We start from the raw sequence: 22,863 nt of genomic DNA on the forward strand, positions 1-22,863 counted from the left end.
AAGGAAAGGAAAGGAAAGGAAAGGAAAGGAAAGGAAAGGAAAGGAAAGGAAAGGAAAGGAAAGGAAAGGAAAGGAAAGGAAAGGAAAGGAAAGGAATGATTTTATTAGGCAAGTTATGGGGAAAGAAAGCTACACAGAGGCACATTGTTATAATGTCTTTGTCTCAGTAATTTACAAAGCAGATGCATCAGACAGTGGGTCTTTTCTTAAGATCAACCCTTCTAAAACCACTCATCAGCCTTACACAAAAAACAAGGTACTATGAACCTTTAATGATTCTGCTCCTTGGAAATGGCCTGGAGATCCATAGTAAGAGACCACAGTGGTGGAAGAGTAATCCTGCTTGTCCCCTTACTGGTGACTGCAGAACAGATTTTCTGAAATAAAAGGGTGGACTGGAATCCATTAGAGCTATATGGCCAGGAAGTGGGGAGAAGAATAGATTAAATAGTTGGTGCTGTTAGTTGAAGTTAAACTATTCCATTAACTAAATAGTTAAAGTTGCTGGTTTTAGGTAGTATTTGTGATTAAAAAAAAAAAAAAAAAAATAGATTTTCAGAAGCAGTACAAAATTGCTGTCATGTTTAAGATTTTAGAGCTATGTATTTTAATGTGTGGATACGTATTGCAGATCCTGTGAGAAGGGGTTAAGGATCCTGCAGATCCTTTATGAAGATAAATAGCCATGTCACAATGGAAACTAAAATCCATTGGTTTAGTTTATTTATTTCACTTTTAATTCTTGAATCTGTTACTCAATTGCATCTACTATTAACTAATCAGAAACGTTTGAACTGTGGCTTCAAACAGTCTTTACCAAGTAAAATAGTATTGATCTATGAGACCAAAATTTGATGAAAAATTTAAATTCCAGTGTTAAAAGGAAGTTCACAACTACTGAGATTTTAGAATGTGTGAAGTCACAACAGAAATTCCAAAAACACAACCTGCAACCAAAATGGAGTTTCAGGTTTGGTTAAATGGAATGAACAACTGATTTTTATACTTTTTTTCATTTCATGTTTTTCACTGGAAATATTTTCCTTTTCTGTTAATAAAAATTAATTGTTATCTGCCTTCAGGGATTTCTTTATCCCATCTACCAAAGTCACACACTTCAGTAGGTGAAGTTTTCATTATTTGATAAAAGGTGGCAAATCTTAGAGCTTGAGCTGCTGTTGTCTAGTAAATGGTGAAAAGGTGGTTAAGTCACACACACATCCTCCCTGTGTTTTTCAGGAGGACTTTGGTGGTCTCATTACTCTCACTAGAATACTCTTACTCAAGGATGAGGCAAACTTCCTGTTTGGACTCTTCCTTTGATCAATATAAAAAATGGAGCAAATCAGAATTTGTGGTAAATCATGTAGTTAAGTCAACATCTTTCTCATTTTCTGTGTGGAATTTAAACTGTTAGACTGTAAGTCAGTTCACACGATGATACCTCTCATTTTGTGGTCTATTGCTAACCATGATGCCAGAGAGAGCACTTGCAGTGCAACAGGAGCTACTGGCCAGAAGAAACTTCACATTGCTCTTCCCTCAATCACCTGCAATTTTGGAAATGTTTTAAAGTGTTGATCTTTATGACAAGCTAAGAAAATCATCATTATTGGACGACTAAATAGAGTTGGTTGAGTAATGTGAATTATTTGGAAGTTTGTATTAAGAAAAAGATTCCTTGTGAAGGTTTAGATGGCAGGGATCTGAATATCTGTCAAAATAACCTAAGATGGTGCATTGTATCACAGTTGTAGGTACTGAAATGAAACAGTTCTTGTTGAAACATGGATCAAGCTGCTAATTCAGAGAACATTTTGCAGTGCTCCAAGTATGACTTTTCAGCACAGTAGGTGCTGGGTTGGTACCTGTGCTTCTCATGGTGAGAGCCTGTGATCCAGCTGCCTTCCTACAGGCCTGTGGTTGCAACTGCTGTTGTGCTCTTAGCTGGAGGACTCCGTGGCTTGGCACATGCAAGGTTTCCTCCCAGAGCTTGCGAACAGTAACAACATGATGTAACTTAGAATTGGTTTCTTCCATGCAAAATATGTTTTATTGTGCCAAAATTTACACAGAGAAAGTGGATGTGAAATACCAGAGACCTAACACAGACCTGGCATTGCCTGGCAGGCCTCGAAGTAGACCTGCCATGCCCTCAGACTCCCACTGCTTGCCCTGGGCATTCAGCCATCCTTTTCTTATGGCAGAGCCATCCCTCAGGTAATCTCAGTGCCCAGCAGCTGCCGCAGCTGGCAATTGCTGCCAGTGCCTCTTATAACTCTTTTAGCAGATTAGTCCATTTTGATCTCTAGTCTCTTCACTGAGCTAGCAGTGCTAAGGCTGTGATGGCCTCTCCCCCAGAAACAAGAACCACTGCTGTGTCTAAGGGAATACTCTTTGGGTCATGATTTTGCCTTTCCTGCCTGGTTTCTTATCACATGCCAGGGCATAAACAAATGCACAGGGACTTGAGCAATACTCATATGAATGAATGTTAGGTTTCCCCCAGGTCTTCAGGCATCATTAAAAATTGAAGTTTTCAGTTGGAATATGTTTATAGACTAGAAATAGCTAATCTTCTTGACAGAAAAAGATTTAAAATCTCAATAAAGTTTTTATTTATAGGAAAAATGTAACTGCTCATTCACATCACTTGTGACTATATTCTAAAGGGAGATTTATATACCTATACAGAGTTTTTACGTGAGATTTCATGAGCTGTCTGTCTTGCAACCTAACAGTAATTTAGGTTGTGAATCCAGTGTTGTGAATATATGGAAAGAAAATGAAGGTAAATGTACATACACTATGCAGGACTATAATTGCTACAATTCAGCAATCATGAGGCTGAAAGTGATTACACAGGAGAGGGATAAAAAGGAGTATAAACAGGAAAGCAGTGGATAGAAAGATACCACTTTGATAAATTGTTTTGCTTTTGGTTTGCAAATTGCACTAACTTTGTAGATTGGAGCAATCTGCTAAGAAATTTCAAATATTTGTCCCGTTACCTGTGAATAGATTTCTTCTGTACTTTGAAGAGTATTTAGTCTCTGTCTCCAACACAAAATATGTTCCTAACATAAATATCATTCTTGAAGTATCTGGACCACTAGTATTTTAATCTTCCATTGTGAGGGCAGTTGTAAAGACAAGTGAATTAATGATTACAAGGAGTTAAGTATCACAGCAAAGAAAGTGATAGAGATACTTTTGTAGGTACTAGATCTGTAGAGGCTTAGAACCAAATATGATCTCTTAGAGCAGTGGAAGCAGTCATTTTTAGCTACCAATCCAAAATTATAACATTCCCTGCCCTTATAACGGAGAATGCATTTCTGTGCCTTGGATATCAGCATTCCTGGTCTTGCATCACACAAGTGTGAAGTTGTGAATGGCATCTCCTGGGCATGCACTTATGCTGCTTCTGATATCCCGCTGATAAACTCAGACCACGAGGATGTAGGCACAAATGTCTTAAAGTACTGCACCTAAATCTGTCAAACCCCAGCTGACAGAGTCATTAAAATTGCAGTAAAATTTGAAACTATCCAGTGGCTTTCTAATTAAATATTGAAAGTGTCTTTTGAACAGAATTATTAAAAGATTTATTTTACTCAAGGAGAAATACAATTAAAATTAATATTTTGACATATATGAGGTTTTTATGCAAGTCTTGTTCTTACAATTTATTGCAGGCATGCAGGTGACCCCTATTGAATGAGGGGCATCCTTTCTAAACCTGCCCTGAGGAACACATAAAATATGACATAATTGCCTTTGTTTGGTTTTAAATGTCCCATGACAAGTTCTCTTTTCATAATACCTAGCTTTTACTCAGATTCACAAAAGGTTCAATTTGTTTTTTAATGAAAAGATTTTGCAGGTGTACATTCCATGCTGTCTACTCTCCATCAAAGAGTGAAAGAAATACAGTGTGTTGTTAATACAAGATCCTGATGATACACAAGACTGATAACCATTATAATTCTTTTCAGAAGTTATATATAAAATGTCAAGAAAATTCACATGCATTTCTATCCTTATAACTAAAATAAAATATTAATAATGACAAATCCTGTCATTATTCCATCATAGTACAATTAAAATAATTTCGATCAATCATCTTATTTAAATGTCTCTTAAAGGTCTAACCAGTGGCTTCTGAAATGATGTGTTGGGATTAATACAAATTAGAAATATAATTTGAAAAAAGTGCATTTATGTTTATGAATTAGGATTTAAATTCCATTTAGGCAGAAGGCATAAGAAACCACCCCAATCTCTAAGCATCCTTTTTGTTCCATGCACTACACCTAATTATTACCATATTAAATGATAGACATTGATTAAACCTTCACATAAGCTATCCCTCTCAAAATTAAAGCAAAGTTAAAACATGGACTGGGAGTCTAAATTATATTCTCAGTAGACTGAAATCTGATATTTAACACTGTTTAAATATAGACTGTTATGATAAAATAATGTAGGAGGACATCCAAGTAGTTTCACTTCTCTCTGAAAGACTTAGAAAAGATCTGGATGGAAAACTGACATAATATATTCACAAGAAGTTTGGCTTATCATACCATCCATGTAGAAAGAAACACATTTTTGACTGCGCTATTTCAATTTAAGAAAAATATAAAAATAATAAAAATAAAAATAAAAACCTCGTAGGTCTGTCAACTGTAGCAAAGTAAAAAATGGTAATCAGAGTTTAATTGGCTAGAACAGATTTGTTTCAATGTTGAAAGATCAGAGAAACCAGTTCAATTGTTTAAGGTAGGAAAAGTATATAAAACTTAGCTTTTCAAAGGCCTAAAGTCTTTGGCATTTTGACACCAAAAATGATCTAACATTCTTTAAGTGATCCAGCTTCTTACTGTTTTCAGGAGACTGTCTAACACTATATATGTTGTTCAGAGCTTCTGCTATCCACAAAAATTATATTTAACTAGTTCTAAAACTTGTAAAGTTAATAAATTAAAAACTTCAAAGTATAAAAATGAAATAATTAAGTCAAAAATATTTATCACTGTTTTAAATATCAGAAAGAATCCTACAAAAATAAACACCTGTAATATTTTAGCTTTATGTGCTTATTAATTAATTTAAATATCTTTATATCTCTACATACAAGTATACATTCCATGGAAAACAAAATTAAAACAAGGTGATTACAGTAATTACATTTAAATCCTTTACTGGCAGATGGTTTTAAATACAATTCAAATAGCAAAAACATTGAAGAAAAAGTCAATAGAGAAATTGATTATGCAACTATTTAAAAATTAGAATAGTATTTGATTTAGCCTACATAGAGGCCTTATACTTTTGAAAGCATATAACTATATTTATTTGTCTGTACTGTTATACACACTGAGAGGAAAAAAGCATCCATGAGGTAACTGGAGCAATTTTCCCCACCACATCTAAGGAGTGGGCAGGACCAACTATACTATATTATACTATGATATGGAATCATAGAATGGTTTGGGTTGGAAGGGACCCTAAACATCATCTAATTCCAACCCCCTGCCATCACAGGGACACCTCATGCTAGACCAGGTTGGCCTTGAACATCCAACTTGGCCTTGAACACTTCTATGGATGGGGCATCCACAGCTTCTCTGGGCAACCTGTTCCAGTGTTTCACCACCCTCACAGTGAAGAATTTCCTCCTAATCTCTAATCTAAACCTACCCTTTTTTAATTTAAAGCCATTATTCATTGTCCTGTCACTTCACTCCCTGACAAAGAGTCCCTCTCCAGCTTTCCTGTAGGCCCCCTTTAGGTACTGGAAGGCAGCTATAAGGTCTCCCTGGAGCCTTCTCTACTCCAGGTTGAACAACCCCGACTCTCTCAGCCTCTCTTTGCAGCCCTCTGGTCACCTTTGTGGGCCTCCTCTGGACTTGTTCCAATATGTCTATTTCCTTATTGTGCTCTGGTCCCAGAGCTGATTGCAAGAGTGGGATCTCAAAGGAGCAGAGTCGAGGGGGAGAATCACATCCCTCAACCTGCTGCTGGCCATGCTTCTTTTGATGCAGCCCAGGATACAGTTGGCTTTCCGTGCAGCAAGCACACATCAACAGCTCGTGACATGCTTCTTGTCAACCAGCACCCATAGGTATATATAGTATAATAATACATGGTATATAGTGTATATAGTATAACAATGGTATAGTATAGCAATATATTGTGTATATATTATGGTAATGCTATACTATAGTATAATACTATACCAGCAGCATACTTTTTGGTTCATAACATGATTTTTTTTCCTCGAATTTCTTCACTTCCTTGATGGAATTAATTTTGCTTCTATTTAGCCATCATAATGGAAGCACCTAAATTTAAGATAATCATGTGTTTTCAGTCAGGAGGAAAGATATACATGTTGTTCATCCCACCTCTTTCAGACACAGAAGATCTGCTGACAGTGTTTCTCTCTCCAGATTTTACAGAAAGAATCAGATAACCACTTTAATCTCAGCATTCAGCACTTTAGCTTTTCAGTTATCCTGCTCTGTGCCAGCCAGATAAATTCAAGATTTTCAGCTCAGCTATTGTATTTGTGCCTTAAGTCAATGGATGATACGGGATACCTAAGGGCATTTTTGCCCTAAGTAGAATATGCTGTGTTGTGGGGTCACAGACCAGGATTTCAAGAAAAAGTTTTTAAGGGTAGGAAAGGTACCCAGAATATTCTTCTTGTAATTTATAGTGTAAGATACACATTAATAGTAACAATGGCTTCTCCCTAAGGATGTCAGAACATTTATAAGCCTAATGGCAAGGGCTCTGTTTTATCTGGTCCCTTACCAGTCAGTATTCTCTGATTCACTCCAAATCTTACTGTCTAACACACCCAGCAATGTTCTCCAGCTTCCAAGCTCTGAGGCACCCTGAGCTGTCAACTACAAAATCACTCTTATATTGTGTTCACAGTAAATTAGTTATCTGAAGCCTGAAATTATAATGAGGTAATGAATAGCCTCACAGAAAGTAGAGAACTGTACAAAAGTCTGTAGAGATCAACATGCCTGTGAGAAGAAAGCAAGGTTAAGGAACATTTTTTAGGTTTTAGGGTATCTTCATTGGATTAAGCCACAGCATTTAGAAAGTTCCAAAACAAGTACTCTAGATTTAAATTTAAATCCACAACTCTTTTCCATTCTTCTAAATCATATATATATATATATATATATATATATAATATATATATTATTTTGAATTTTCAATTTACTTGACTGAGTTTGGTAAAGTTAGCAGGGATCCAAATTTAGAGTTAAGATAGAAAGCTATCTTAGGACTTAACTATGGGAGTACTAGCATTTCTGCAATTTTACACTCATTTCAGATTTGAGTGATGTTGAAATGTGTTACTGTGGTCCAGGTCAAAAGCTTTGCATGTGTGCTAAATGGGAAAATAATGTCTGTAATAGTGATTTAGAAAAGTAATCTAAAGATTTGAGGACCACATTCAGAAGCTAATGAGGAAAAAACTATGTTATATGTTTGAACTTATTTTAGGAGGTAGTACTTGGACTTGAACCCAAGGCTGACTGTCCAGTTTTCAATAATTACGATGGTATTCATGCACATTTATTTTTATTAATGTCTTCTGTTAATTTAATTTAAGCACATATGACTTCATCCTCAAGAATATTACCCTTTTCCTTTTCAAAATAGAATTTAGCATGAAAACCATTAAGAATTATATCAAAAATTATTGCCTTATAGGGTTAAATAATACGTAGGTAGTTGAAAAGCTTATTGTAGACATATTGTCTCCAATAGCTTATTGTCTACAAAAGCTCATTGTATACTTTGTAAGAGATATGTTAAGCTGGATTGCATAAACATAAAAGCATAAATATAAGGAATATGTATGTTCTTATTTCTCAGAAGCAGTTCTACTGAGTTTTATCAATACTGAACCATCAGTCACTTACCTAGATCTGTAATATTATTATCTGTTGTTGTAATGATCATCAGAATTTTGAGAAGATTTAGAGGCTTCCTAGGTTAAAACTTGAGTCATCTGTATCTTCGCCTGCACCTAATTCATACATCCTCATAACCCATACAGCCATGTTTTGGTGTGACTACCTGTGTAGAAAGTAAGATATTTTTTTCAGTGACTAAATTAGCACATCTGTAAATATGTTGCACACTTTAAAAAGTCCAAGTTAAATGAGAAATAAGTAATAAATTCAAGTGTGATAATAATAAAAAACCCTCTCCTTTAACAAAGTGAAAAGTAAAAAATCATTTTTATTTGTAAGGCAACAGAAGGACAGTTTCCATGCTGTCTTAGGATCATTAATTCTGAATTAATTTATTCATTAAATCAAGAAGAGAGAACAAGTATGAAAGCAAATTAGCTGTGTAGTTCTTCACAACTTAGAACTACTACATGACCACTAGAGCTGATACTTTTAAGATGGGCCAGACTTGAAACTTCATGCTTCTCCTGCATAGTGTTACTCTGTATCCTTTTAAGTAACAAAAACATTGTAACAATTAGCCTTAAAAATGAGGGATTTTTGGCAAAGACATTGTTCCTAAGTATTCAAAATTAAGTGAATCCCCCCAAATAATAGTATACAATGTTAGATGTTTTTGTTTGCATTTCACTTTGAGGGTATAATTTTATTTAGTTAGTTATTTTGAAAGTGGTGGTCCAAGGGTATCTAAATACCAAAAAAGGAAAAATATAAATAAAAAACAAACTGTTGTTGTGGAATGTGTGAAGAAATGATAAAATTTTGTAATCATGTTTACACCATGTTTTTACTGATGTGAAGGTTGATTAAGGATTTGTAGAAATAGGTGATAAATCAAGATGATGTCATAGTGAAGTCTGCATTTTAATGGGTCAATATGATCATCGTACGAAACTCCAGATCTATTGCCAGCTGAGAGTTAAGATATGCCGTGATTTTACATTTATTTCATGTAATGTACAGTTACTTTCTGTAAATCATTTTGTAATATATACTATGAAGTATCTCCTTTAAGCTACTTGAAAGTCACTTATAGTCTTATTAGCTAATTTTATTAGCTAATTTTTCTTGCTGTAAACCATTATTTCTTTAGTTTAGGTTTAAGAACTATTTGCATCATACCAAATAAATAAATAAATAAAAATAGTTGAGCTATTCACTGAAAAAGTTTTTAAATTTTTAAATTACCAATGACTATACAAAAGGAATCACTGCTAATGAGATTATAAAGATTTTCTGAGGCAAAAATTTTAAAGCACAGTGTATTTGTACGTTCCCAGAAGACACATATTGTCTCGCACAATTTTAATTCCCACTCTTTTATATTTTCATATAATTGTTGTGGGTGAAATTTTGCCCTTCAGTCTTGGTCTTGACACTGAAACCAGTGGAAATCACACAAATGCATCAAGGGCTGTAACTTGAAAATCAGTGAGGAGTGAAACTGCCTGACTCAAAACACTTTTCCACATTTATATTAAGGAAGAATTATGTAAAGTAATGTGTCCCTCAGATCTCAAATGCTGGCCAGAACTGATTCAAATATCATTACAATCATAACTTAAATATAAATTAAAAGTAAAATTTGAAACACTCCCCCCCCACAAAAAAAAAAAAAAAAACTGTCAAAATAAATTATTCAGACCAAAGTACATATATATTTTTAATGTAGATTTCCATCTACGAGTTACTTCAAGTCCCACAAATTCCTAACTGCTGAACATGCTTACCAAGTAGTACTGACTTAGGTCTTCCCTACTACAACATGCTTTATTCTTTCGGGACAGGGAAGCATTTTAGGGTGTTTTTGACTCAGGATTAATGCATATATATAATACAGCAATAGAAGTCTTTACATTTACACTAGCTTTCCAAAAAACAGCATCTACCCATCATACTAGTATTCCACTGTAATACACAATGCTATCCATTCGGTAAACCACTTGTTATATATGCTCATGAAAGTAGATATTGCAAAGAGAAAGCTGCTTATTTTCCAGTAACTGTGTGGGATTTTTTATATCACTAAAAATAAATGAAGCAGTATCTTTAATATGAAAAAAGAAAAAAAAAATCCTACTTGTATCTGCACTAAAATAGTCATTGAATACCACATTTAGGACTTTTATGTACATGTTTTTCTTAAGAAAAAGCCCTTAAAATTCATGTTACAGTTACTAAGTGCTGGAAAGTTGATAAAACTAGAATTTCATTTTACATCACTTGTTTTTCTTTCATAGTCTTTTGGCTCTGTTCTGTAATGCTAGTTTGGTAACCATTGTGTTCAATGTGAAAGAATAAGATAGAAGATAAAGCAAGACATAATGTTGAATATCCTGACATTCTGTCATTCCTTTGTATCCTTAATGCTCCTTAATCATTAGTAATACAAGTTTATTTGCTTTTTTTGTTGTGTTTGTTTTCTTTTAAACCTCTCTGCATGTATAGACCTAATATTGCAGATGCTACCGATTTGGTATCAAAATGTCACTAGATTTAACAAACCACCTGCTAAGTGATTTTTGGTTTTCTTATACATATGACCATTTCCTTTCTATCTTTTGCAGATTGTAGCTTTGCGTGAACAAAATGCACACATTCAAAGGAAAATTGCAGCTGGTGAAGGGCCTGCTGAATCAGAGCACATTGAAGGAATGGAGCCAGGGCAAAAGGTTCATGAAAAGGTATAAAATATTAGTTTTCGTTGGAGCACACAATCTACATAAGAACTGATTCAGTGTAACACTGTAATGTGAATATAGTGTAAGCGTAATGTGAATCTATTGTAAGTATAATGTGAATATTTTATGGGATTTCTATTTACAATATTGTCTGCCCACTGAAACCAATGCCAAACAATGAATTTGTTCACATGAAAAGCAAGTGCAAATGGGCAGGTCTTAGCTCTCTGATCAGATATTGAGTTAGGCCTACAGATTATAGTAAACTTTGATTGTTTTTTTTTAATTTTTTTTTTTAGTTGTTTTTCAAAAAGCAGTTAGGATAGCATCTCCTGAGTGGTCCTCCCTATGTCATAGGCAGAAGAGCAAGGTGTAATTATATATACATACTAGGGCATGTATGCATAAAGGGCATATATGAAAAAACTGCTGCCAATGTAGTCCATCAGAGAATGACAAAGAGACCTAAAAACTAGAAAAACACATTTTCCTCTGTGTTATGCATTGTCAGGTTGCAGGTTTATATCATTGCCCATATAGAGAAAAGTGAAAAGCATATTAATTAACATTCTTTCAATACAAAATTGCTGTATAGAAGTTAGGTTATTTGCCCATTTAAGGCTGAACAACAAAGACAAGTTAGAGAATGTCTGATTTAGAAATAAGGATTTCCTCTGAATCTTAGTTTTCCAGATGGATAAAACCAAGTTGCTTATCTTCTCTTGATTCACTTCTCTTGATTCTCTTGAAATTAAATTAATATGCAAGCATAATATAACATTTTGCAGATAGCTGAACTGAATAAAGTTGCTGCTTGGATTTCTAATTGTGTATTTTTATAATGACATGATGAACAGTGGCATAAATCATACTTATAAAAATAATACTCATTATTACTTATTTAGTTTACAGGTAATCCAATTTACTAGAGTGTACTTGCACCGAAAGCATTAGTTTAAATGTTTTTCAGTTTACTATAGTTTACTATGTATGCATATTTTTCAAGTTATCTATGTGGTTGAGAAACACTTAGTAAATACTGTTCACCTTTTTTCTTTTTCCTTGTACCTTACCGTTTGACACATCTACAATTAAAAAAAAATAAATTAAAAAAAAATCCACCTCACCTGTGCTTTTAAATGCAACTAAATCTCCAACTTACTTCTTTCGCTATAAGCAGAACTAAGAGGAAATAAGAATATCTGTCATTTAGATGTTATGTCCTGCATATTCATGAAACAAGACTGAAAAGCCAGAGTAACATATCATTAAGAATGAATTTTTTTTAGATCATTACATCCAGAAAAATTCTACACTTCCTAAAACTACCTAAGCTTTTATTGTTGAGATTAATTAAAGGCTTGTTCTTTTGCTCCTTATAGTAATGAAAGCATTATGAATAGGGAGACCACAAGATTCTATGTTGACACTGGATCTACCAGTGACCTCTAGTTAGGAGGCGTGGGAATGTCAAAAGGCTGCAGCAGGGAGGTTCAGACCAGACATTAGGAAAAAATTCTTTACCGTGAGGGTGATCAAACACTGAAACAGGCTTTCTAGAGAGGTGGTTGATGCTCCAAGCCTGTCAGTGTTCAAAAGACCTTTCTTTATACATTGCCCTCAGTAACATGCTTTAACTTGTGCTTAGCCCTGAAGTGGTCAGGCAGTTGAAATCGGTGACCTCTGTAGGTCCCTTTCAACTGAACTATTCTATTCTATTCTATTCTATTCTATTCTATTCTATTCTATTCTATTCTATTCTACTCTACTCTACTCTACTCTACTCTATTCTACTCTACTCCATTCCTTTCTGTTCCTTTCTGTTCCATTCTTTTCCATTCCAATTCACATCCTTTGCACTAGCTACTTTCTAACTTTCTAACATTACCTTTCTGCCCACCATTAATTCCTTCTTAGGAATAGAAGCCCTCACTTTGTAAAACAACTCAGCTTAAGCCTGTACACTAAACATTACTTTTAAAATATCCTTCAACATAATCGATGATGCCATGGTTTGTGCCCTCTTTTAATTCAGGAGACCAGGGTTCAGTTTCAGTCAGACAGAGTAGTTCCTACATTCCAGGTTTCCACTTTTCACAGTTGATACATAAGTAAAACTTAAGTAATACCTACAGGACTTTTTGGACTTCTCAGGAGGTACATACATGGTAAAATGTACACTGAAGTAGAGCTTGCTCAGATTCTGATAACAGGTAGTACCAAACAGATATAGGTCATTAGAGGATCTCTCAGGTAAAAGTTATCTGCAGAAAGAGTTAGTCAGCCCTGGAAAACATGCAGACTAGACTCTTTGGGGAGATTTAAGTGTGTCCCAAATTTAACATCCATTCTGAAGCTGGAATAACTTTTTGTGTATTTATAAAAAAGATGTCATCATTGATTCCAGCTCACTTGCAGCAGCAACGCTGAATGATTAGTATATTCCCATTAAAAGAAAGAAAGAGGAAAAAAAAAAAAAAAAAGACAGACAATATGACTGCATTTTTCAGCAACATCGAAATATTTTATATTTTATATTACTTCAGTGCTTAGAAAAGGTGCTGAAGGAAGTTATTAAATCTTTTTAAAGCACTTCCTAGACATAGGATTTAAAGAACAGTCTAAGAACTTTTCTGGGACATTAATTTTCTTTTTTTACATTTTTATATGACAACAAATTTGGCTCAAAAAGAAATAATTCTAATATATCATAAATTGATTTCTGTCAAGCAGTGGCTGAGCACATAATGATATTTTTTTAATTGAGCAGTAAGGTAAATCAAGATGGTTAATCCTTAAGAAATAGAAATCATATTAGTGGTGATGGAGTGCAATCATAAACGGAGGCTCATTATCAGGTATAATTGAAACATTTCAAAAGAAAATAATAGTAAAATAGAAGCAATGAGAATTACTAACTAGGTATATTCATTGCTTTAGAAAACAAAGGAAAAAGAAGAGAAAGAGTAAATGGCTTTCAGTTATGATCTTAAAAAAATCCAAACTTCCAAAAAAATTCCAAACTTCCAAAATTCCAAAATAGCTGCTCTAGGAAAATATTAGGGATTTCAGCATGGGATTATCCCTATTTAAAACCAAACTGAACAGTTTCTTGGGTCTAAATTTTGTACCTAGAGCGGTCTGCAGATTGCACTGCAAGTTGCTTTCACTGGAAGATGGATGCCAGCTCACTGAATGGGTGAGGTCACCCATGTTCTCTAGTGGAGACCTGAGCTAGATACATTAAAATTTTTGCTCTACAACTGCAAAGCTTCTATGCTATATCACTTAAATTAAAAGAATACCTACCATGATGGAAATTAAGATGCAAACATTTCTATTATCAAATATTCTCCTAGCTAGATCTGTAACCATTGGATGCCATTTACTGCCATCCAGATCCTTCACTTGATCTGTGAGGATGATGGCCTGATTTCCCCATAAGTAAAGGCCAGGGAAGACAGGATTCACTGTGAATAAATGGTAAGTCTATTGGGAAGCAGCTAGGGAAGCTGCAAAGCTGGGACTGAGCAGCATTCGTGATCCTGAGGATTCTAGTGGAGGATATATGCAGGGATTTTAAAGGAAAGAAGGTGGGCGGATGGGAAGCTCTGCAGTGGCATAAATATTGAAGAAGGAGCTCACCAACCTGCAGGAGGGACAGCCTGTGTGCACCTCTTCTCATGGTTTCCTGCCCAAAACAACCAGCAGTGAGTGATAACTGATGAGCCCCTCTTGAGAGTAACAGTGGTCTACAGACTGTACCTGAAATGGTCTATAGACTGCACCTGAAGAACCTCTGGGGGAACTTGCGTGCAAGGTGTTAATAAAGGATTACCAAAGTTCATTGGCCACCTCAAGTACATGAGGGTTGGTTTTCTCAGCTCTGGGAGGATGTTTCAGGAGCCAATGGGGAAAACTAGACTATCATGTAAAAGCAGGAGAACATTTTTGACCAGTAGAGTTTTGAATTTTTGAGAAAGTGTTTGAGAAAGTGAACATAAGATTAAATAAAGAGAAGGATCATTAAAAAAGAAAGCCCACTGATGCTTTTTATTACAACCCTTAGGTTAGAAGGACATGAATTTTCATAATTTCACAATAAAATTATACATACCAGAAACAGCACCAGGTGTATTATATTATATGCCCACATAACCCATAACCCATTCTGCATCCATTTACCCCTTCCCATGTAATTTTAAGACAGTATGATTCACTCTTTTTTATTTTTTGTCAAAATGCACTATGAAAGCCCATATAAGTGTATGAAATAATGAGTTATTTGAGAAATACAAAGTCTCTATCTCCAGTCAACAATCATGTTCAAGGAAATTGAAGAAGTTGAGGAAGGAAATATTTTTACCCCAAATTGCTTTCAGTTTGAAGCAAAATTTGTCAAGATACCCTAAATGTAAGATTTTCCTTACTAAAATATTCATTAATACATTTAAAGACAAATTGGTGTACCTGAGCTTGTGGTTAAATTTCAGGCACAATTTACCATACGTAATTGGAGCAAGAAATAAGAATAAGTCTCAGATGCTGATAGCAGGCACAATGTGTTCCCATTTCTTGGTATAAACTATGGTACCGTTATGTGGTACTTTCTGGACCTCCAAAAATAAGATGCTGAGAATAAGTATTTGTTTTTAAATAAAGTCATTATTCCTTGCTGATATTTACTTTAGCGTCCATGCAAGTCATGGAAATTGAGTTATTCATTAAAATGGAATGTTATCAGAAATTTTCTTATGCAAATTGGAAAGAATTGAAGTTACTTTGGAAAATGTCATTTTTTGATGTTTGTATACCTTACATATCAACCATGGTAGCATGTCCTTCACTTATAATAGTGTGTTTCAAAATTCATTGCCTATTTCTGGCCTATATTGGAGAATATTCCAGAGTAAGTTCCATGCTACAACTTTTAATTCAAACATATAACAAATCATTGATATAATTCCTCCGAAGTTAATGGATTTTCATCAGAGATTAATTTGCGTGGGGAATGACTATTTTTTTTCTCATAGACACCTTGTGTGCACAGGATTGCTCCTGCCTGACAAAGCATTTTTGTGCAGATTTCATTACACTGAAGGCATGAAAGCTAAGCATATAAATGCAGTGTAGATCAGAATGTTTCTCCTTGGAAATGCACTGTTTCTATTTTTAAACTTAATTGCTGACATCTGTAACGACAGCCTATAAACACCAGCACAAAACAAAGTCAATTTGTCCCTATTTATTACCTTTATATATATATATATACATCCCACATGTCACTTCGATGCCTATAACCTGTATATATAACCTATACAGGTACCTATAACCTGTATAGGTTATATATACATATATTACATGTATATATATATACATATATTACATGTATATATACATGTAATACATGTATATTACATGTATATATACATATATAACATATATATACATATATTACATATATATACATATATAACATATATATACATATATAACATATATATACATATATTACATGTATATATATAATATAATATATATATATGTATGTATATGCATATATATATACATATATATATATTATATATATAACCTGTGTTCCTCTACAAGGAACTCAGACCTATATATAATTACTTTTTACCTGTATTAAACAGGTATATTGCCTTATAATATGCCTCAGGCACTCACATTCACCTTATTTAAGAATCATATTTTTTCTTCTTCGTCATGACACTAATGTATTCCAATAATTAAGTGAAATGCCTGCAGTTTATAAATACTAAAATCTGTTAAAAATGACAATAGTTATAGACATTGCATCCTATAGGAATAAAAAGTATTTTGCCAAAGCAAACTCAGAGTAGGCTATAACATTAAGAGTGTGTGCAAATCAAATAATATTAAGAGGAAATAGTATCTAAAACATAGCAGGTCTCTTTCAGAGCAGTTATTGGAATCTGTTCAGTTTTTTGTAGTTGACTATTTTTGGATCTTCTAGATCACTTCTGTCTCTAGCAAGCTGAAGACAAAAACTTCCAGTTTCTACTTACTAAAGTATTTCATGTGTGTTCCTTTACTCTTTCATTTTAATTGGCAGCATAGTGGAGCAGCAAAGAATGGAGTGAAGGCAGGGCACAGGCAGCCTTCATTAGAAGCAGCATTTTAAAGACTGTAAGAATTTAACACTTACTATCAAAGGGATGTTTGTAACTGAAAGAAAGTTTGTTGTAAAAACTTCTTGTTTTGCTGTTTAAATGTTAGCAGGATGATGTATAAAAATAAAATAGTGGGAGACACAATCCTTACCCCAAAGCACTCTAAATTTAAAAGTAATACACTTCAGACAAAAAAAAAAAAAAAAAAAAAAAAAAAAATCAGAAATCAGATGATGGGTTAGTTCCTAAGCAGTACAGATATCATTTGGGCTTTCTAATAGACCCTTTCTGAATTAATATTGATACCCTAATTTTAAAAGTGTGTGCTGAGGGAGTCTTAATGAAGATTGATGGCTTGACACAGCTGGAAAGGTAAGGAGTTTTCAGAATGAAAAGAAAAATGGGAAAAATCTGCAGCTGGGACTACAAGTCTTTATAAATCTAAGGAGTCAGGCCTATGCTGGGAGTGTCCCTAGTGGAATAATATGCAATATTCTCTCTGAAAGAGGCTTTAGGCAAGTATTCTGTGAGTACTGTTCTGCTCAGTAGCTGAATATATTTGTATGATTATGAATATTTAGTGCTCAATGCTGTGGCATAGACATTTTATGATACTTAAAAGCTACATTACTTTTGCATTATTTACGTGATAAATCAATAGACTTTCAGTCAGCTCATTTTTGTCTTTCAGTCACGGAAACTTATTTTCCCTTTCACCTAACAGAAACCCCTAAATCAGTCCTGTTAAAACACTGCTTTAGAAGTCTTACTATCTATGGGAATTTTACTCTAAGCATTGTGCTAGCTGACCTTTGCTGGGTGGCTTACTGTAGAGAGCCTCCATGCCTGCAGGCATGTGTATGGCTTCCTTTGGGTAGCTAACTAGTCTTCTAATAAAGCACCTGGAAATTATTTCTCTGTCCTACATGAAATCTCAGAAATTCTTTCCAACAGTACAAAACAGAAATAATGTAGACGTTCTAGAAGGGACTATCACCAAGAAGAAAAATGCCCACCCATCAGGTAGACCTCTTTTTTTCTCTTTCTTTTTCTTATTTTTTTTTTAAATCCCCCTGTCCCATTTTGCAAAATGAGTAGAGCATGACAGATGATTACAGGCATCAGAAAGAAGAACAAGAGCTGAAAGCTGATCAGGAAGCAGAGTTGTCCCAGAACTTTAAAGTGGTAATAAAAGCTGGAGTCTTTTGATGGCTTGGTAGAAAGAGCAAGACAATGAGGAGATTTGGAGAGAAAAGTGCTGGAGAAGGTAGCTATTTTTACATGAGTATGGCAGAGTAGTGGGGGAGAAGAAATTTGAGAGAATGTTGGCTTGGTAGTTGATTAGAGACTTGGGAAAATTCAGAGTAATTCAAGAGGAGGCCTCTAATGATTATGAGATTACTGCCTGACACAGACCAAAAGATGTGGAAAAACCTGGGGAAGGAGCATAGCCTTGAAAGATAAAGAGACAAACAACCACTGTGACATCTTCAGTGTAATGCTATTTGTTTTGGTATAGCTTTTAAGATTTTGTTTTGTGTGCTGATTTTATGGGTGATGATCAGTTTACTTTTGCTTGTAGTTTAACTGTCACTTGTGATTAGACTACTGTATAGCTATGTATCTGTGTTAATATCATTTACTTTCTTCTAAACCTTTTTGAGCATGAGGCATTCGAATGGAATAGGGATAAAAGCTCTCTACACTTTAGTGAAGAGCATCATCTGGTAACTATTGCTGTTCATTTTTACTTACATCTCAAATAGCATCAGTAAATGTTGCTTTTTGCAGCATTAAATTTTATTCTTGCTTTCATAAAGTCAAGTGATGTGTATAATTCAGCTTCCTGTGGTGTTTATTTTAATTCCTTTTTATTATTTCTATACTACAGAGTTTCTACAACTTTATTTGATGTGGAAAATAAATAGTTTTTCTCTCTCTCCTGTGAAGTTCTGGCTTTCATGGACAACTTTTCTAAGTCATGAGGAACATCTTTACCTACCAGTGCATAAAATATTCTTTTTCTTTTGGGATATGGGACAATATTTTCAAATATGTCTGCTTAAACTATTTTAAAGCTTTTAAGCTCCATATGGCATTTCTTCCCTATTCATTCTCATGTTGAATTTTCTGTTTATTATTCATAGGGATTATCTTATTCCAAATAGAGTTTAAACATAATCTAGGTTTTAAAATTAGTACTACTAATAATCATATTTAATTTTCAAAATATTTGAAAAGTGATTTATACTAAGGAAATACTGTTTATTCTATATGAAGTATAGGAAAGCTTTTATACCTCAAATGCCATGTCAGCACCTCAGCAACTGACCAAAATTCTGCCATATTTTATAGAAGAGCTTCTAGCACCCACCTTTGTAGAAGACGGAGTGAGAAATCTCACAAAATGAAGTGATTCAGCATTCTTTCTTTAGGTTGAGATGCCACCAGCATGTGAAAGAGGTGTATCTTGGAGGCAGTAACCATGAGCATTATGGTCATAAGCTCATGGCAGATATGAGGATGTCATATCTGGAGGCAGGTGAATGGAGCAGTCTCCAAAAGCTTCTGCAGCAATGAGATTCTGGTACTTAAAAACCATTTTAGCCTTTTCTTATTATGTTGCTTTCTGAAAACAATTCCTTGCTGAACCCTAGCTTGTATCCATCCTTTTATTTTTACATATGTTTTAGATTATTGCTTTCTTGTCCAACTTCATGCTGGCAAAAATAAAATAAAATAAAAATGCTCTGATTTGGTATTTTATAGGGTTCAGAAAAAAAGTTGTCTAGGCTTGCGCTCTTTGCTTTTTTATATTTGCAGTATTTATATTGGCAAATAAGCCTTTACATAGTAAGCAAATAGAACTCACTATCTGCAAATGTTTGAAAAGTTTTACACTTCATGCCAAGAAAAATATGTAAAATCAACTTTTAAAAAAAAAAAAAACAGAAGGGGGGTTTTGTTTTTGGTTGTTGTTGTTTTTAAGATACTTCAATTCAGACATAGTTCTATTGTAATGTTGTGTCAGAAGTCTTCAGGGATTTTGCTATTTGCCAAAGGTAGCCTGTCTATCTAAACCAGACACTCACTTTGAACATTAGGATGGGAGCCTGACAGAAATTTGTTCAGCATGAACTCTCAAAGAACCACCTTATACTGACTTGAGAACATGGTGAGGACTTCAAATTTGACATTGTAGATTTACAGTACAACCAACTTGCCAGCACTCCATTAGGAGGAAAAAAAAAAAAAAAAAGACTTAGGGAATGTCTTAGGAAAAAGTAGAAAGTACACATAAGGCACATGCTTTTAGGGAATAAAAAAAAGGAGAGAGAAGAAAAAATGGAGTTGCTTACACCACCTAGTTTCTAATAGGAATTTGAAGATTTTCTTGCTTTTAATTTTTGAATTTGTTTTTAATTATTAAACAGTACCTTTTAATTATTGAACAGTACCTTGTGGTTAGACAGAATTTGATTTAGTCCTCAGGACTGAAAATGATTATGCATGGGGGCAGGAGGGAGGGCATCATGCACCTGGACTGCCATAAAACTCCTCCTCGGTGTATCTAAGTTTATCAAGCAAATGAATCCTATCTTCACTGCTGTCTGTTCAGAGATAACCCTGTGAGATGTTCTTTGTTTCCTTCTCACCACACTCCTGGCTTAAGTTCTAGTTCAAAATATATAATTAATTAGTGGCTTGCAGTAGCTAGCAATAGACAAAGCACTGGTGTGATACCAGTGCTGTTCTAGCTACAAGTGCAGAGCACAGCACAGAATGGGCCACTGCAGGGAACTTAACTCCATCCCAGCCAGACCCAGTACACCTCTGTGCACCAGAATCATAATCCTTTCTCCTGTTTTACTAGGAGATTACTTTCTGATCTTTACCTGGAAATTTTTGGCTTATGTTCTTTTAGTTAAATGTGTCCTCAGTACGGTGCAGTGTACTACTTCAAACAATAAGGAAAAGTTAATGAAATGACATTAGTGAAACTGTCATGGAGATAAGCTGCCTATCAGGCAGCAATGTATGAATGTATGTTGACACGTGTGAGAGTTAAGAAATAGCTTCATTTTCTTTTTTTAGGCCTGCTGACTAAGTTTATTCATAAGGTAAGCTAATGTAGTCTGTAGGCTCTCTTGTAAAGTCATTATTCATTCTCTACTGTATATGGCATCCTTAAGAAAGGATTTCATCATGTGTGCTTCAACTTCGGCTTCCATTCAAAACTTTTTTATGACATAATGACTCCTGGGTGAAAAATGCTTTTGCTGAAGCTATTAGTAGTTAAACTATTTGAATAGTTGAAATATTTTAATATACTGAATTCATACTGAAGTAATATTGTACAATGTAGTAATTTTGAGCAATGAAATGAAAGATTAGAGAAACAGCTTTCTCTGTTTCCTAATCCCCTCTCTAAGCTAGATCTTATCACATAACTAAAATAGATTCAGGTCTGCTCCTAATCTAGGTAGACATAACTGGAAGAATTGAAAATAAATAAAACCCACAGCAGTCCTTCCCTTGCTGTTGCTCTCTCCCTCATTCTTCCCCGTGATGAGAAAAGCAAGTGCCACATTTCTGGTTAGAAACATACCTTTGTTTGCTCTGAACCAGCCCAAGAAAAGTAATCCAACCTTGTAGTAGGTCATTGAGGCTGATGCCAACCAGATTTTTCATCTGATTGAGGAATCTGTGGAGTCGGGAAAAGGAGGTAGCGACCCTTACAGCATCTGTAGTAGGAGCCCACACCTGCAGCTGTGCAGACCTGTAGCTGTGTCTATGGAAAGCAAAAAAATGAAACATAGAATATACAATGATATTGTTTCTGTGACACTGCAGTCTAAAGAAATAAATGTGATAGAAACAAATGGAGAATTTTTTATTAGAGAAACTAGCTAGTAAAAATAAAATGCAAAGCAGTGGATCATATGAGCTATTTGTCATGTTTCTTTTATGCAGAAAACCAGCCATTGCTAGATACTTTTATTTCATAACTTTTTTTAATTAAAGAGTCTATTCATATATAGCTTTTAATGACAGCATTTGATGGACAGAATCATGAAATTTGTTGAAAACTTTATCAGGATGAATAACTTGTAAGACAGATATGGGCACCATTTACAGTTTTCTTTTTCTCTGCAGGAATGTTTTGATCACTTACAGATTTTTTTTAATGTTACCACCCTCCCTTACAGACTTCCCAAGTCTTTTAGATTACTTTCAGCAATTTCTTTCTTTCCTCTTTGCATTGATTTGATGCTATTTTTTGCATATATTAGGGATTTTGGATAATGTAAAGATGAGATAGGTAAGAATGTCTGCTTGGAAATATTTTTTGTACATGTTCTTTTGACAAGATTTCCCATAGTGTTTCAGGTAATAGTTAACAGAGATCTATTTAAAACTCAGACTTCAGCATTATAAGCATTCAGTTACTTGTTTGTTTACAAATGTATTTTGATTAATACACAGTATCATCATCAGAAAACTCTATGAGTACTAAGAAATATTTCAGCACAAAAAATTCAGCCAGATATAAACTAAAGGGGGGGGGGGGGGGGGGGGAAGGGGAGGCAGAGTATGACCATATAAACTGTTGATTAAAGCCCTCCTGAGAAGTAGAGGGATATCTCAGAATATCTCAGTTTATATCTTGAATGAATGTTTAATAACTCTCTGCCAGTGACCTTTCTGAGTGATTATTCTATGTGATATTTCTATATAGCAGACAAATAAAATAATATTAAGATAAAAAAGTGAAAAAATGTCGGTTAAAATCCTAAGGCAAAGTTTTGAAAGTATGCTTCAAAAAAACGAAAAACACAATTTTTAACCTGAGCTTTTTTATTTTTACTAGGATTTTTAAAAAAGTTTTTTGTTTGTTGTTGGTTTTGTTTGTTTGTTGTTTGTTGTTTTTTTTATCCAATCATCCTGAGAAAAATCAAAATGTTGAAACATTTTGTAAAAAAAAAATGGGGAAATTTTAAGTATTAACCAGTT

The 22,863-nt window shown here is 34.3% G+C and overlaps 1 protein-coding gene across 15 annotated transcripts in view; it reads left to right on the forward strand.

Annotated features, from left to right (window-relative positions):
- PPFIA2 (PTPRF interacting protein alpha 2) overlaps positions 1 to 22,863 on the forward strand; it is a 329,918-nt gene that overhangs the window by 234,898 nt on the left and 72,157 nt on the right. For all 15 annotated transcript variants that reach the window (XM_035338456.1, XM_035338451.1, XM_035338479.1 and 12 more), the window contains one exon: positions 10,580 to 10,696. In XM_035338456.1, the coding sequence (XP_035194347.1) occupies positions 10,580 to 10,696 (117 nt within the window). The remainder of the gene's footprint in view (positions 1 to 10,579; positions 10,697 to 22,863) is intronic.

This window comes from Oxyura jamaicensis, chromosome 1, assembly GCF_011077185.1.
Source record: "Oxyura jamaicensis isolate SHBP4307 breed ruddy duck chromosome 1, BPBGC_Ojam_1.0, whole genome shotgun sequence".
NCBI classification, from domain to species: domain Eukaryota; kingdom Metazoa; phylum Chordata; class Aves; order Anseriformes; family Anatidae; genus Oxyura; species Oxyura jamaicensis.